At 39.3% G+C, this 15,232-nt stretch overlaps 1 protein-coding gene across 3 annotated transcripts in view; it reads right to left on the bottom strand.

Moving 5' to 3' along the window:
• Positions 1-15,232, bottom strand: part of MTMR7 (myotubularin related protein 7) — a 114,667-nt gene that overhangs the window by 65,775 nt on the left and 33,660 nt on the right. For all 3 annotated transcript variants that reach the window (XM_074000327.1, XM_065518908.2, XM_005562660.5), the window contains exons 2-3: positions 9,499-9,621; positions 7,465-7,627 (exon numbers count right to left, since the gene is read on the bottom strand). Coding sequence is in view for 2 of the 3 variants with exons in the window: in XM_065518908.2 (XP_065374980.1) it covers positions 7,465-7,627; positions 9,499-9,621 (286 nt within the window). In the remaining variant the exon portion in view is untranslated. The remainder of the gene's footprint in view (positions 1-7,464; positions 7,628-9,498; positions 9,622-15,232) is intronic.

Raw genomic sequence — 15,232 nt, forward strand, 5'->3', positions numbered from 1 at the left:
ATCTGGCTGCGGAAGGCCTGCTCCTAATTGTAACACACCCTCCTCAAAGGCAGATCCTTCTCTCTTCTTCTTCTTCCTTCCTTGTTCCTGTCCCTTCATCTTCCTGTTTTTTCTCCAATACATTTCTTTCTCATAGCTTTCCTAGGTCCTCCTATGTCCTTAGCATACTGATAGCAGTCAGTGTGAAGAATGTAAGTTTCCTAAACACATGTATGTGCAGCCCATTATAGGATCTCACCACCAGCAAGAGGCTGCAGCAACACACAGGCAGCCTGACATGAAAACTCAGGTTTCAAACTTGTTTTGATTGCTTTTGAGATGACTCATCCACATGGAAGAGGAAAGATAAGGGTCATATTTTAAGCACCAGATTTCTTCATGTTTCTTGTAAGAAGCAACTGTGGTATGTCAGTGAGATAAATTATGTTCTATTTCAGTCTTTCTCCATGTCATGTTTCTAAACTTCAAAGCTTAGAATACAGACTATTTGGACAACTAACAAAATACGCGCATCCAGGTACGCTCACACACAAACCAGAGCAGATGCTTTCTGTCAGATCAATTTCTTTTCATCTTAGCTATGTTGCAGACAGCATGTGAAACTTCAGATCCTGTTCTGGGAACAGCTGGCTCAACACTGACATGTCTTTTCCATCTCTAAGTACCATTTTCATGACTCAGGCTTCTGCTACCATAATGTTAACCACAAATGCTAGTTGTTTAGGATGCCAGAAGAGTCTCTTGAGAAAGCCTCAGTTCCCTCAGTCAAAGAAGCGCTACTGAATACGGGGTAATAATGGCAGTTAAGATCTCTTTGTTAAATATTTACAAATAGCTTTAAAGGCAGAAGAAGAAAAACATCCTGTGACTATGACAGTGTTCTGTGTGTGGGCTGATACCTGCTTCCACTGGGAAGAGGCAATGAAATTATCCATAAATTACAGCAAGAATAATTTATAACAGACATTAAGCAGATCACTCTTGAACTAGGAGACAACAGGATGGGTTGACACTGAAATTATGAAATTTTCTCTTTTTTAAGGAAAAGGGTGATCAACCAATCCTCATGCCCAATTTAAGGAAAATTCTACATGAGGGCCAGGAAAAGCCCATTTTTGTCAGTCAACACTGAGTCATGTGAGCTTCTTACCCACAGGCAAGCCCAGAAGCAGCCTGCAGACTGTGCCTACTCTAAGAAATCAAAAAGGGCCACTAGCACAGATGAAAATTTTACTGAATTGTTCCCATGCCATAATTTTCTGTTCCTTTCACTCTCTACTTTTGCCAAATACATAGCAGAATGTTCAGCAATTAGCTGGGAGGTAAGTTTAAAAAAAAAAAAAACAAAACTAGGACTTGAGAATCTTTATTTTTTTGCTTACAGACTTTTACATAATACATTGACAAATGATAGTTGTGTATGTTTCTGGGGTAAAAAGTAATGGTATGATTTTTGACTACAATGTAGAATGATTAACTCAAGCTAATTAACATATACATTGCCTCAAGTGTTTCACATTTTTTGTAACGAGAACATCTGAAATTTACTCTCAGCGTTTTGAAATTTACACTTCTGAACTATTACCTATACTCAACACACTGTGCAACAGATCTCAAAATAATAAGACTTATTCCTCCTTCCTGAGGCTTTTGCACCCTTTGACCATCATCTCCCCATTTCCCCCACCCCCAGCCTCTGGTAACCACCATTCTACTCTCTGCGTCTGGGAGTTTAACTGTCATAGATCCCACATGTAAGTGAGAACATGTGGTATTTGTTATGTTGGGCTTTTTTCACTCAGCATAATGCTCTCTAATTCCATCCATGTTGTCACAAATAACAAAATGTCTTGCTTTTTAAGGCTGAATAGCATTCCATTATTTGTATATCCCATGTTTTCTTTATCTCTTCATCCAATGACGGATACTTAAGTGGATTCCACAACTTGGCTACTGCGAATAGTGCTGCAATGAACATGTGAAAACACGTGAGAGCAGATGTTTCTTTGACTTATAGATTTCAATCTTTCCAGTAAGCACTCAGAAGTGGGATTATTGAATCATATAATTCTATTTTTTATTTTTTGTGGAACCTCCATCTGTTTTCTGTACTAATTTACATTCCCACCAACAGTGCACAAGCATTCTCTTTCCTCCGCGCCCTTGCCAAAGCGTGTTATCTTCCATCTTTTTGGTAAAGACCATTCTAACAGTTGCGAGGCGATATCTCACTGTGGTTTTAATTTGCATCTTCCTAATGATTATTGAGGTTGAGCATTTGCTCATGTATCTGTTAGCTATCTACGTCTTCTTTTATGTACTCTCTTGAGGTCCCTTGTCCTTTTCTTAATCAGAGTACTTGGGTTTTTTTTTTTTTTCCTATAGAGTTGTCGGAGTTCCTGATGTATTTTGGGTATTAATCCCTTATCAGGTATATGGCTTCCAAATATTTTCTCCCATTTCCTTTGTTATGCAGAAGTTTTTTATATTTTAGACAAATCTTTAATATTTACAGAATCTGAACAGAGAGAAAGTATTTGCCTACTCTAGGAAGGTCATATCCCTCAGCTGATTTTCTACCCACTCTTAAAACAGGCATGTTAAAAGTTCCACTGGCTTTTCCCATCACAGTCTGAGCCAACAGACCCAACATAAAACATCTTTTGCTATTAGTGACCAGCAGCTTTCAGCAGGAAGTGCACCGAAGGCCTCACCCTAAGGGGCCCCATTACACAAGAGCTCCTCCAATAAGAAGCAAATACTCAAAATGCCTTTGGATTGTGGGAGTAAACTGAATGTGCATGTTTAATTTTTTTAAAAATTCAGAAAAAGTTAATGTGGAAATCTTGGTATTTACAGTATCGTATATTATCTACTTAAATCCTATAACTAATGAAACAGGAGTCCAGCTTTAATGTTTCTCTACCCAGAAAGCAAAATGGTAATTTCTAAAACACTACACGAAATTAAGGATGAGTAACATTTTGGCTGTTTCTAGGAAGACCAAATCAGTGTTTCAGTTGAAAGCAGAGCTCAATCCAAGCATAGAGATCCAAGTTTTTGCTGATTTTATTCTAGCACCGGTGTTCACTGTGCTCCCCTTAACCTAGGGAAGCCTGTGGCACTACAGTGCAGCTCAGTCTCTACTGCCGTCCCTGGCTCCTTTACTCTCAGAAAACCCCACTTCCTACTTCCCACAGAAAATGCAAGACATCAGGTGGAAACTCCCAACTTGGAACCACCAGGCGAATAAATGGGGCTGCGTCCGTACACAACCTTTGCTCCTTCTCTCCCATATAAAGGAAAGGGTGCTCCTTCTGCCAAAATAAGGGAGAGATGTGGGTACAACAAAACATTAGGGAAGGAAGGAAAATAACCTAGCTTGTTCCCTAGGTACCGGGTTAAAGGTTATAAAAACAGAATATTTAGGATAAATATATGGAGGAATTGCCTCTCATTACAGACTAACTGGGAGAAGCAACAAATAATGTAACATTAAAATCAAAAGTATTTTAAAAATGAAGAGAAAAAACAAACATGAATCAGCATCAGCAGAATGTGAAGGGTGGGAAAGGGAAGGGAAAACTTACCAATAGTCATGAGGACACAGAGATGTGAGCGTTTTTTTAATAACCAAAGTAACTACTGAAAGCTAAATTGCATCAAACATTATGCTGAATTCAGGCAACTTAAAATAACTGTAGTTGAAAAACCATTTAGAGTGGGGTGAGAAGACAATACAGCCATTATTGGATTTTGCATATTTAAAATAAAAATGAGGGTGCCTCACCTTATCTGTCTATTGTAAACAAACAAGTGTTGAAATTAAATATTAGGACTGTTAAAGCTAACAGCGGAAAAAGGTGCTACACTCTGATAAAAAAGAAATTACCACTGCAAAAATTGCTTAAACATCAATGACTTAGATAAGGAATATAAAAAGTTACCAATTAAGCACATGAGACTACTTCAATCATGAGATTTTTTTAAAATAAAAAATATCCAAAAGAATTGAGGAGTGAGATTCGAAAAAGATACTAGTTTAGGAAAAGGGGGAAAATAAACAAAAGAAATTATTTAAGTGTTGAAGTGCCCACAAACACTAAAGAAGGAAAGATAATTGATACAAAAAATAAACAGCAGGAGGCAAATTGGAGGGAAGAGAGGAGAGAGGACATGGGAAAAGCTGAAGCCCCCTGAGAAACAGGGGTCTTTTCATCAGAAAAGCTGAGATCCTTATTAATACATGCGATCTACAAGGTTAACTGATCTCATTTGAGCCACAACCCTTATTTTAACCTAAGTTAGTTCTTTACCAAGAATGAAAGAGCTTCCTGCATTTGGACATGTTATGTTTTGCCTGAGATCTTCTATAGTCCATGACCAAATTCTTATCAATCTTTATTCACATAAAGAGCAAACCAATAAAATCTCTAATTTTTTTAATAATTTGATTTACCCTTATACCAGAAATCCTAACTCAGTAAAGAGAGAATCTCGACATTCACTTTAAGTTGCCTGAATTCAGCAGAATGTCTGAAGCAATTTCGCTTTCAATAGTTACACGGGTTCTAAAACACCTCACACCTCTGTGTCCCTCTGCTAACAACTGGAAACTTTTCTCTTCCCTTCCCCACCCTTTGCATTCTGCTGATGCTAAAGTTCAGGGTTTTTTCTTTTTTTTTTTTTTTTCTATTTTTAAAGTACTTTTGATTTTAATATTAAATAACAGCAGCTTTGAAAATATCTCCTTCAGAAACCTGGACTTAAATGAATTCCCAAACATTTCTTCTTATGTAAAAACAACTGTTTTCTCCTCTATAGCAGCAGTCTACAACCTTTTTGGTACCAGGGACCAGTTTTGTGGAAGACAATTTTTCCGTGGATGGGGGTGTGGTTGGGGGATGGTTTCAGGATGAAACTTCCACCTCAGATCATCAGGCATTAGATTCTCATTAGGAGCACACAACCTAGATCCCTCGCATGTACGGTTCACAATAGAGTTCATGCTCCTAAAAGAACTAATGCCACCGCTGATCTGACAGGAGGTGGAGCTCATGCTTGCATGCCCGCCACTCACCTCCTGCTGTGCTGTGCTGCCCGCTTCCTAACCGGCCATAGACTGGTACCTGTCTGCGGCCCAGGGGTCGGGGACCCCTGCTCTATAGAACCTTACAGTTAGCTGGGTGTCCATAAAGAAACTGAAAATATGTGAACTTTGTTGGTGACTAACCAGAATATCGACAGAGCTACATTGTATGACTAGAATTCAAAGTACACCTCCCTCACCAACCACACACATACACCCTTATTCTCATATCCTTAGAGGCAGTGGAGGGTGTATTTTATAAAATAGCTTCAGATGGTTCTGAAAGGCCACCCCATTCCCCAGCTGAAGGCCACTGTTTCATGTCAAACCCCTTCCACATTTCCCCATCTCCCTCTAGAGTCAAAGTCCTGCTTCCAAAGTTACAGCCTATAATATGCCCTAATTTTAGCATTGCCTTTAACATGGCACTGTGAACTGCTTGTGTTCTATTTTGCCTTCCCTCACTTACTAAAGCACTACATTTTAGGCAAACTGGTGTTTCTAATGCCCATGTTTCAAAATGCTGGCGATTCTTTTTAACTCCTCTTAGGTGATGGCTTTGATTCAATGAATTACTATGATTTCTTTTAGAAAAGGTAGCCAGTCAGATCTCTGGCTACATCTAACACCTAACTCCCAAAACTTCATCTTTTAAGGAAAAAGTATCCCTTTCGAAAATGGGGGAACATAGTAATTTCCCCCTCATGGATCCTCACAGCAAGAGTCCTGGCACTCGCTGCCTCTGGGCCGTGACCCTCCTGGTCCCTGTGATTCACTCTTCCAGCTGCTCAGCCCTTTCCTGGTTCGCTGGGCTATCCCTAAATCCCATTAATCTGCTCAGAGCACATTTATCGCTCAGTACTTCCATTAATCAGTGACACAGAAACTGTTGCACAGAATTCTCCTCACATCCTCTGCTGCGTGCAACCTAGTGTACATCTTCCCAGAACTTCTGTTCCAATTTTAGTGCACCCTCCAAGAAGTTCAACTGCTTTTCTGGCTTACTCTGCCATTCCTGTAGTGCACTTGGATGAAAAAGCCTCAACCAACTGCCTTTAGAGGGAAACAGTGTAAAGTAAAAATTACCAGATTTTGACAGCTCCCTGGCATCATTTCCATTCAGTAACTTTAGCTCTTAGCTACCTACAAAGAATATGGACAAATCATGATCCAACCAAATGCCTTGAAAAGTTTATAATTGAACTTCTTGTCCTGAATCAAAACATATTTGGCAAAGCAGTTATCAGCACATATCTTATTTCCTTTATTAACTACTTCTGTGTAACACAACTGTTATATAAATGATCTCTTTTCACTGTATTCTTCCAAGAAACTTAGAGTATATTTCTTTTAAGGAAAACAACACCACAACTCACACAAGCCACACAGAGAGGCAAGAAACACTTCTTTTGAAGCGAACAGTAAGCTATAAATCTGAAGAGCCCAAGATGATGGCTAGAACAAGATAGCAATGGCGAGAACATATTTTTCAAATCCAAATGTTCTTCTACTACATCAAGTCTTGTTTTTCTTTTTTCAGGAGAATCAGCAGATCCACACTCTGAATAGGCACTGATGCTAGTCTAGTTGTACCAACCTTGGAAAAAATAAATTATTATCAAAAAGCAATGGAGGGGCAGGCATGGTAGTTCATGCCTGTAATCCCAGCACTTGAGGCTGAGGCAGGTGGATCACTTGAGGCCACGAGTTCAAGACCAGCCTGGCCAACATGGCAAAATCCCATCTCTACTAAAAATACTAAAATTAGCAGGGTGTGGTGGCGGGCACCTGTAGTCCAGCCACTTGGGAGGCTGAGGCATGAGAATTGCTTGAACCCGGCAGGCAGAGGTTGCAGTGGGCTGAGATCGTGCCACTGCACTCCAGTCTGGGCAATGGAGCAATAGTGTCTGGAAAAAAAAAACAAACAAACCCCAACAAACAAAAAAGCAATGGAGACTAAGCCTTAAAAGCCTCAAGAGGGAGAAAACTGCACTAGAACTGTCTAATAACATTTCCCACACAAAACAACTGGTCAGTTCTGTCACTGGCCCCATTCAAGGTGGCTTGAGTACCACAACATAAGGGTATAACTTAAACGCAATTTCACCCCAAAAGGAAAACATCCTATAACCCCCACCAAGATTAAGCGAATACTAAGATTCATGAAAGAGACCCACATAGTAAATAACTCGAGGGAGACTCTAAAAAACAAGCAACTCTGTATCAGATGATTATTCAGGCTTGTCCTCATCTGAGAACCAGACTGACACAATCCCTAAACCCCTATCATTCCTAAGCACCAAACAAATTCTTGAATGGGATTTGCGAATTTTTAAGAGAGGTTCCGTATTAAACGCCGAGTTCCTCTACCCTACCTGGCCTTGCAAGGCGTATCAGGGAGATGTACACGTCGTGGCAATCTCTTTCCTGAGGTATGATGAGCTGTATTATCTGAAAGTTCTTGCAGCGAATCAGCAGAGGGCATCCGGTAGCAGTCGTTGCCTGTTTCTCAATGGTGGAAATCTGACTGTGAAGAATCTAGAACCAAATGTTAATTTGCATAAGCTAAGCACAAATAACTAATGAATATGACAAGGACTAACATTTCGTTGTGGCTCAAACAATGACAAGACGTACTCCCCAACCTCTAGCTAGCTCAACCCTTGCATTCAGATGACAAGTACTGAGATGTTCCAGGTAACAACCAACTTCCTAAATTTATAATTTTATTTTTCAATACCAAGCTTCCTGATATCCAGGATAGTTACTTTGAAGCAAACCATTCAGCATATAAATTTGTACACGTCCAGGTAAGGAAACATTTTGGTGGTCAGATGTGGAATGCACTTTATAGCTAAAATCAAACAAGGTCATGAGAAGTCAGTAAAATAAACTTCTGCAGTCAATACAAGTTAGAGATGGCTCCGCTGGGAGGTGCCACCATGCTCCTTAATTCCACATGGAATGTTCGAGTTCTGTATCAACATGGGACTGTTGTTTTCTAAGCTGTTGGTGGTCAGGCAGGCTGCAAAAGAAGGAATTTATTTATCTTTTTATTTTTTAAATTAGTATTTTTATTGCAAATCATAGCTGTACACATTTATGGGCTAAAACGTGATGCTGTGATATATGAACATCATGTGGATGATTAAATCAAGCCAATTAACATAGCCATCACTTACCTATAGTTGTTTTTTTTTTTTTAAACAATGAGACCCTTGAAATTTACTCTCATAATGATTTTGAAATATACATTGAGTATGGACACCTTGCTGTGCAATACATTTTCCAGACTATTCCTACTGTTCATTGGAAACTTTGTGCCCTTTGATCAGTATCTCCTCATTCCCGCCCTCTCCTCTGCACTCCCAGTGTCTAGTAAAACCATCATTCTACTCTCTAAAGAGGAGATTTACTTTAAAGGAAATCATACTGAAGTGCATCTCTGGTGTTACAGGAGGCTCTCTGCTCAGTCTTCAATGGCAGCATTTTATTTTATAAGTTTCCCCTCCACTAATAAGTGCCTGCCACCTTCTGCTAAAAATGTACCACTGTGCACAGAATATAGAAAAGGGAAATCTACAATTCAGGGATATCACCATTGGGTTGCTGAAAAAATAATAAGGCCAGGCACAGTGGCTCATGCCTGTAATCCCAGCACTTTGGAAGGCCAAGGTGGGCAGATCACTTGAGGTCAGGAGTTTGAGACCAGCCTGGACAACATGGTGAAACCCTGTCTCTACTAAAAATACAAAAAGTCAGCCAGGCATGGTGGCACGTGACTGTAGTCCCAGCTATTCAGGAGGCTGAGGCAGGCAAATCGCTTGAACCCAAGAGGTCGAGGTTGCAGTGAGCCAAGATCGATCGCACCACTGCACTCCAGCCTGGGTAACAGAGTGAAACTCCATCTCAATAATAATAATAATAAATATCTAATGGTTTCATTAATAAGTAGCAGAAATACCTGATGATGAAACTCCTCTAGCTTTTCTTTTTAAAATTACCAGAAAAGTTGAGACAACATAATAAAATGACCAAATGGCTGCATCATACAACCGTACAAATAGAGAACATTGCAAATGGAGCACCAGAGGATGGCAATGCTGAATCTGGCCTACTGACATTATTCAATCTCTCCTTGACAGCTGTGACAGGAAGCACTTGTATCTTCTGGCTATTTCTAAGTCTCTCTTTAGTGATGTTCAAATAATTCGGGTTTAAAATGAGTAAGTAGATCAAGTAGATATGACTATACAGAAAAAGGCCAAACACACATTCCAGAAACAGTTCCCTAACACCCAATCACCAAAAGCCCACTCATCTCACCCCGAGGAAAAACGAATGGAGGGCAAAAACTTTTTACTTCAAACAACGCAAAACAAGGAAAGCTAAAAATAAAGAAAGCATACCCATGTTTCTTTTCTTGTGTCAGGTGAATTTTCCACGAATATGACGTGAGTAGCCGTCAAATACAAAGTACCTAGAGCTGCTTTTTTAGGAGACACTCGATCTACCAAGCGGACATTTTCAACCTAGAGAAATCGGCAAGATGAAAAGAGTTACCATAAAGCAGAAGAGCAAATCACGAAATAAATAAGAGGGTAAACCCATACTTACTCCAAAATACAATTTTTTGAGAATTCCCCCAATAATAAAAGCCAAAAAATGTTCCCTTAAGTTAACTGGATCTCAGAGTATCATTCTGTATATTAAAAGATGAAAATTCACCAATTATGAAAATATGACTTTAAAGGTACCACAAAAGATTTGTAGACCCTATTAAAAATACCCTGTCTGAGTTTTACAATGGTCAACACTTTCATTCCATTGTAATTGTATAACATTTTTAATTTAAAGCAGAAAGCGTATGTGTTAAAGTTCTGAGTTTACACTATGTATGAATGACATTCTATGAAAAAGAAAACAGCACATGTTCCTATGTGTTTCTAAGTTGTAGAAATGGCCTTAAGGCTGTTTGCTTCCATATAAACTAGTAGGAAGTATAAACAAACATATGGGAGAAAAAAGTATCAGAGAAGTGTATATAAGGAAAACATACCATTTCAAGATCCTTACAATCTTTCTAATGAATGGCATTATCACCACTCAGCTAAAATCCAAACTGCTAGAAGAGATTTCTAGAAACAATTTTTATCAAGCATACATCTCTTATATGCAGAGTAATTTCAAGGATATGTGCACCGAGATCATCCTAACATGAAATGCAATGGAAATGACAAGACAATCTCTACCCGGCCAGAGAAAACTGAAGCAATGATGACTCTAGTAAGACACATCCACCATAACCACCGCAGGAACATTCCTGTAATGACCACAGGGCACAGCAGTCCTACCACTGCTAAGGATCAACCACCTGCAGAGAAACACTGACTCATCCCTCAAGTCAAAATGGTATTTGCTTCCATGAGGCAGCTTAGGAACTAATACATTGTTTTCGCTCCATTCTTCAGTTTAAATAGAAGCTGTGGGCTGGTGCGGTGGCTCATGCCTATAATCCTAGCACTTTGGGAGGCCGAGGCAAGTGGATCACTAGAGGTGAGGAGCTCAAGACCAGCCTGGCCAACATGGTGAAACCCCATGTCTCTACTAAAACTACATATATTAGCCTGGGGTGGTGGCGGGCACCTGCAATTCCAGCTACTCGGGAGGCTGAGGCAGGAAAATTACTTGAACTCTGGAGGCAGAGGTTGCAGTGAGCCGAGATTGTGCCACTGAACTCCAGCCTGGGTGACAGAGCGAGACTCCATCTCAAAAAAAATAAATAGGCCAGGCACAGTGGCTCACGCCTGTAATCCCAGCACTTTGATCACGAGGTCAGGAGTTCGAGACCAGCCTGGCCAACATGGCGAAACCCTGTCTCTACTAAAAATACAAAATTTAGCTGGGCGTGGTAGCGGGCACCTGTAATCCCGGCTACTCGGGGGTCTGCGGCAGGAGAATCGCTTGAAACCGGAAGGCGGAAGCTGCAGTGAGCCAAGATGGCGCCACTACATCCCAGCCTGGGCAACAAGAGGGAAACTCCGTCTCAAAAATAAATAAATAAATAAATAATAGAAGCTGTGGTCCTGATCTAGTTTAGGAGTCTCAGACTTCCCATCTACTCCAGGGGAGAGCCAGGGGAGACCCAGGGGAGTAGCAGACCTCGTGAACATTCCTGGGAACACGAAGAGCAAACAGGACCCAAGACCTCCGTCTCCTTTAAGCCCTTAGAGCCAAGCCAGCCCTCTAGGCGTAACTCTAGAGGGTCCCATCTCACTTCCTCCCAATTTTCAGAGATCTACTGAGGTCAATAAAGAATTAGGTATTATAAATATTTGCAGTCATGCAATTTACTCCAGAGCATTGTGAAATTCCTGAAGACTTGTGAAAGTCTATGTATGTTAAAGACATTCATTCAACAACAGTGCCCCTCACCTACGAGCTTATGATTTTTTTTTTTACAAGTATTCTTTTGTTACAGATATGCTGCACGTTCTTTTGTATGGTTATCCATCACAGTGTATTTTTTGCAAATGGTGTTCATATCACTGGTTTACTTTCCTACCGAATGATCAGCATTTCTTACATATTTATAAGAACTGTTTATATAGTAAGGATAGTAGCCCAAGGCCCAACGAGTTTTTATAACTGCCTCCTTAGCAAACTTTTTTTTTTAATTAATTCTAGTATAAATCTGTTGAATGTTCTGAGTAGACAAATATTTTCTGTAATAATTTGTTGCTTCCTTTCCAGTATTTATCTTTTTTCCTTGTATAATAGCATTAATTAGAAACTTCAGAGTAACTATAAATAGCTGGGAGACCACAGTCACTCTTGCATTGTTTTTCACTTGTTTAGTAACAGCTTTGTTGAGATACAACTCATATACCATATAATTCCCCCATTTAAATGTACTAGTCAATGGTTTTCAGCATATTCACAGCACTGTATACACCATCATTGTGCAAACAACACACCTATTTTAAAACATTTCCATCACCGCAAAAAGAAACCCTGCACCCATTACCAGTCACATCCCAGTTATTCCCCCTAGCACTCCAGCCCTAAAAAATCAATTTACCCTCTGTCTCTTTAGATTTGCCTATTCTGAACATTTCGTACAAACGGAATCATGCAACCTGTCATACTTTGATACTGGTTTCTTTCACTTAGCAATCATGTTCTCAATCTATGTTTCAATCCAAGTTCATCTATTTGTAGAATGTATTAGTGCTTTAGTTTTTGTTGCCCAATGATATACTATTATATGGATATATCATATTTCATTTACCCATTCATCAGTTGATAGACATTTTGGTTGCATCTACCTTTTGACTACCATGAATAATGCTGCTATGTACTTTTGAGCGTAAGTTCTCATGTGGACATATGTTTTCATTTATTTTGGCCATACTTAGAAGTGGAATTGCTGGGTCATTTGGTAACTCATATAGTAAGGCTTTTGAAGAGCTTCTGGACTATTTCCCAAAGCAGCTGTGCCATTTAATATTCCCCACCAATATACAAGGGTTCCAATTTCTCCACATCCTTGCTAACACTATTACAATCTCTCTTTTTGATGACAGTCATCCTAGCATGTGATCTCATAGTGGTTTTGATTTTCATTTCCCTGATAGCTAACAATACTGAGCATCTCTTTATGTGCACCCATTTTTAATAGAACACTTATCATCTTTTACCGTTGAGTTTGATGCTGATATTTATTATTGCATTGTGAAACTGACCTGATCCTAGTTTACTAAGAATTTTGATTTTTAAAAATCAGAAGTGAATGTTATGCCTTTTTGATATGTACTTGGATAAATATTTGCTTTTTTAACTCTAGTCCTAAATTATCAATAATAGTAATAGATTTCTTAATCTTTCAAGGAGTCTTGTGTTCCTGGTATATGGCCAACTTGGAATCACAACTATGTAATTTATACATAGTCATTATGTATTGATATTTTAATATTACTTTTATTTTCCCTGCCATAGTTGTTATTTTGATCTGTTTTTTTTTTCTGTTGCATCTATACTTTTAAGAGAGAACCTGCATGCCCTAGCCTATTCACGCTGCTTTTATCAAGTGAATTAACCATGGTTATGATTACTTCAATTAATCAGGAAGCTTTCAAGATACAAAGTATTTATTAGTTGAAACAAGTATAGTACTTCTTTATACAGAAATAATTCTTTAGTAATGCTTTCCAAAATTTGGCAATAGTTCCTACAGGTCCCAGAGCTGTCAAAAGCAATTTTCAAGATACAGAGGAAGAAAAAAGAAATGAGGAGGGGAACAGCAGTGGTATGAGTTCCCAGAGACACTAACAATTAAAAATGAGTTACAAAAATTAAAATTCAGTTGTCTTAGACACGTTATGAAGTCAGAAAGCACTGTTCAGGGACTACCTCACAGTTTATACTAAGACGATGAAAATGATCTAAAATGAAATAAATTCAGAGTTTGGGCACCATCTTGAAGACCCACTGACTCATTAATTCAGCCTTACCATTGGGCTAACTTAATTCTATCTCATCTATACATATAATATGCTGTACACAGTACAAAGTAATAAGGCCAGTTTTATACTTAGGGGGAGCTAAGACTTAGGAAACCACCAGCTTCTCAAAACAAAACTGTTGCAACTCATTTGCATGCTCCCAGGAGCACTATGCTTAAGACACAGGAGGTATCTGTACTCTGAAAAAGGCTATGCAAATCTATGCAAAAGATATTACAATATATTATTAATTCTTGGATGTACTTTTTTACATTCCGGTATTTCTAAAAATGGGACACATCTGATGATTGATGTGTAAGAAGCTATTGTGTCACTTCGTTGGCAGTGCTTCTTTCTTCTTTTGTGGTACATGAAATCTTGCTGCCTCTCAGCATCACTGATGTCTTAGATTTGCTGAAATATGATAAATTTTAGTCTTTAGCACATAAAAGAGAATAATTGAAGCCATGGACTAAAAAAGGTTACCCAGGGCGAGCAGGCAGAGTGAGAAGAGATCTGAGGAAAACCCAGTGTTTAAAGGTCTAAATAAAGAAAAGGAATCAGCAAAGGACAGAAACAAAGAAATGGACAGGTAGCAGGAAAATCAGGAGATTCTGTTGTCAAGAGGAAAGCAGAGGGAATATTTTAAGAGAGAGGGAGTGTCCATGTCAAATGCTGCTGAGAGACAGAGTAGCGCAAGAACTTTAAGTTGCCCACTGGATTCAGGAACATGGGGGTCACTGGTGGTCTCTTAGCAGGAGGAGCACGAGGATCAGAAGCCATGAAAGAGCAGCTTGAGGTGCCAACTCCCAGGCACTGAGAAAGTAGATACCACTCTTTGCCAAAGTGGGGTTTGAGTGGGCAGAAGCAGATAGTCTGACCACTCGAACCCCACCCCGGAGCAGCAAGAGCCATGTTAGCTTTTCAGAAGCAACTGGCATGTCAAGACATTTTAAGGAAAGATGCCTATGAGTGCTACCAACCAGGCCATCTGCACTTGTGATACACACAGGAAATAAAATCACTCCATTAGGCGGGATTGAGAAATACATTTTAACGGATTAGAAGGAGATGGGGATCACTGAGCAAAGATTTATCCTGCTTATGTTGTCTCTCCAGTCCTAACAAACTTTCACCCCCAGCTTTTAGAACTTGCCTTTTTAAAAATTAGGAAACATGTACTTACTCATTTAATGTTTAAAGATTCGGAAATGTAACAGGAAGAAAAGAAAATGACCCCTAGGACCATAATCCAACACGAGCACGGTTCGTCTTTTGGGAAAAACGCCTATACCTCATTTTAAGTGTTTTTTTTGGTTTTGTTTTGTTTTGTTTTAATTAGGTAGTGAAGCACCACAGGAAATAATCCCCAAGGATGGAGTGAATAAAACTAATCTAAATTGTCTGATGGCACCGTTTCATTGCAGTATCCACCCTTCCTTTGCCAAAATCTTCAGAACAGTTGGCCATATACCATAATGCACTGACGGTTTGGAGGAGGGGAGAGTAATTAAGGAAGAGGTAGGTAATTAAGGAAGAGCTGTGCCACAAGCCAAGGACACATAAATGGATGGTGACTTGATCTGCAACCTGAACTAATTCAGAAGCAAATGATTATGCCAGAGGGGACTGTGAAAAT

This window comes from Macaca fascicularis, chromosome 8, assembly GCF_037993035.2.
Source record: "Macaca fascicularis isolate 582-1 chromosome 8, T2T-MFA8v1.1".
Classification (NCBI taxonomy): Eukaryota; Metazoa; Chordata; class Mammalia; order Primates; family Cercopithecidae; genus Macaca; species Macaca fascicularis.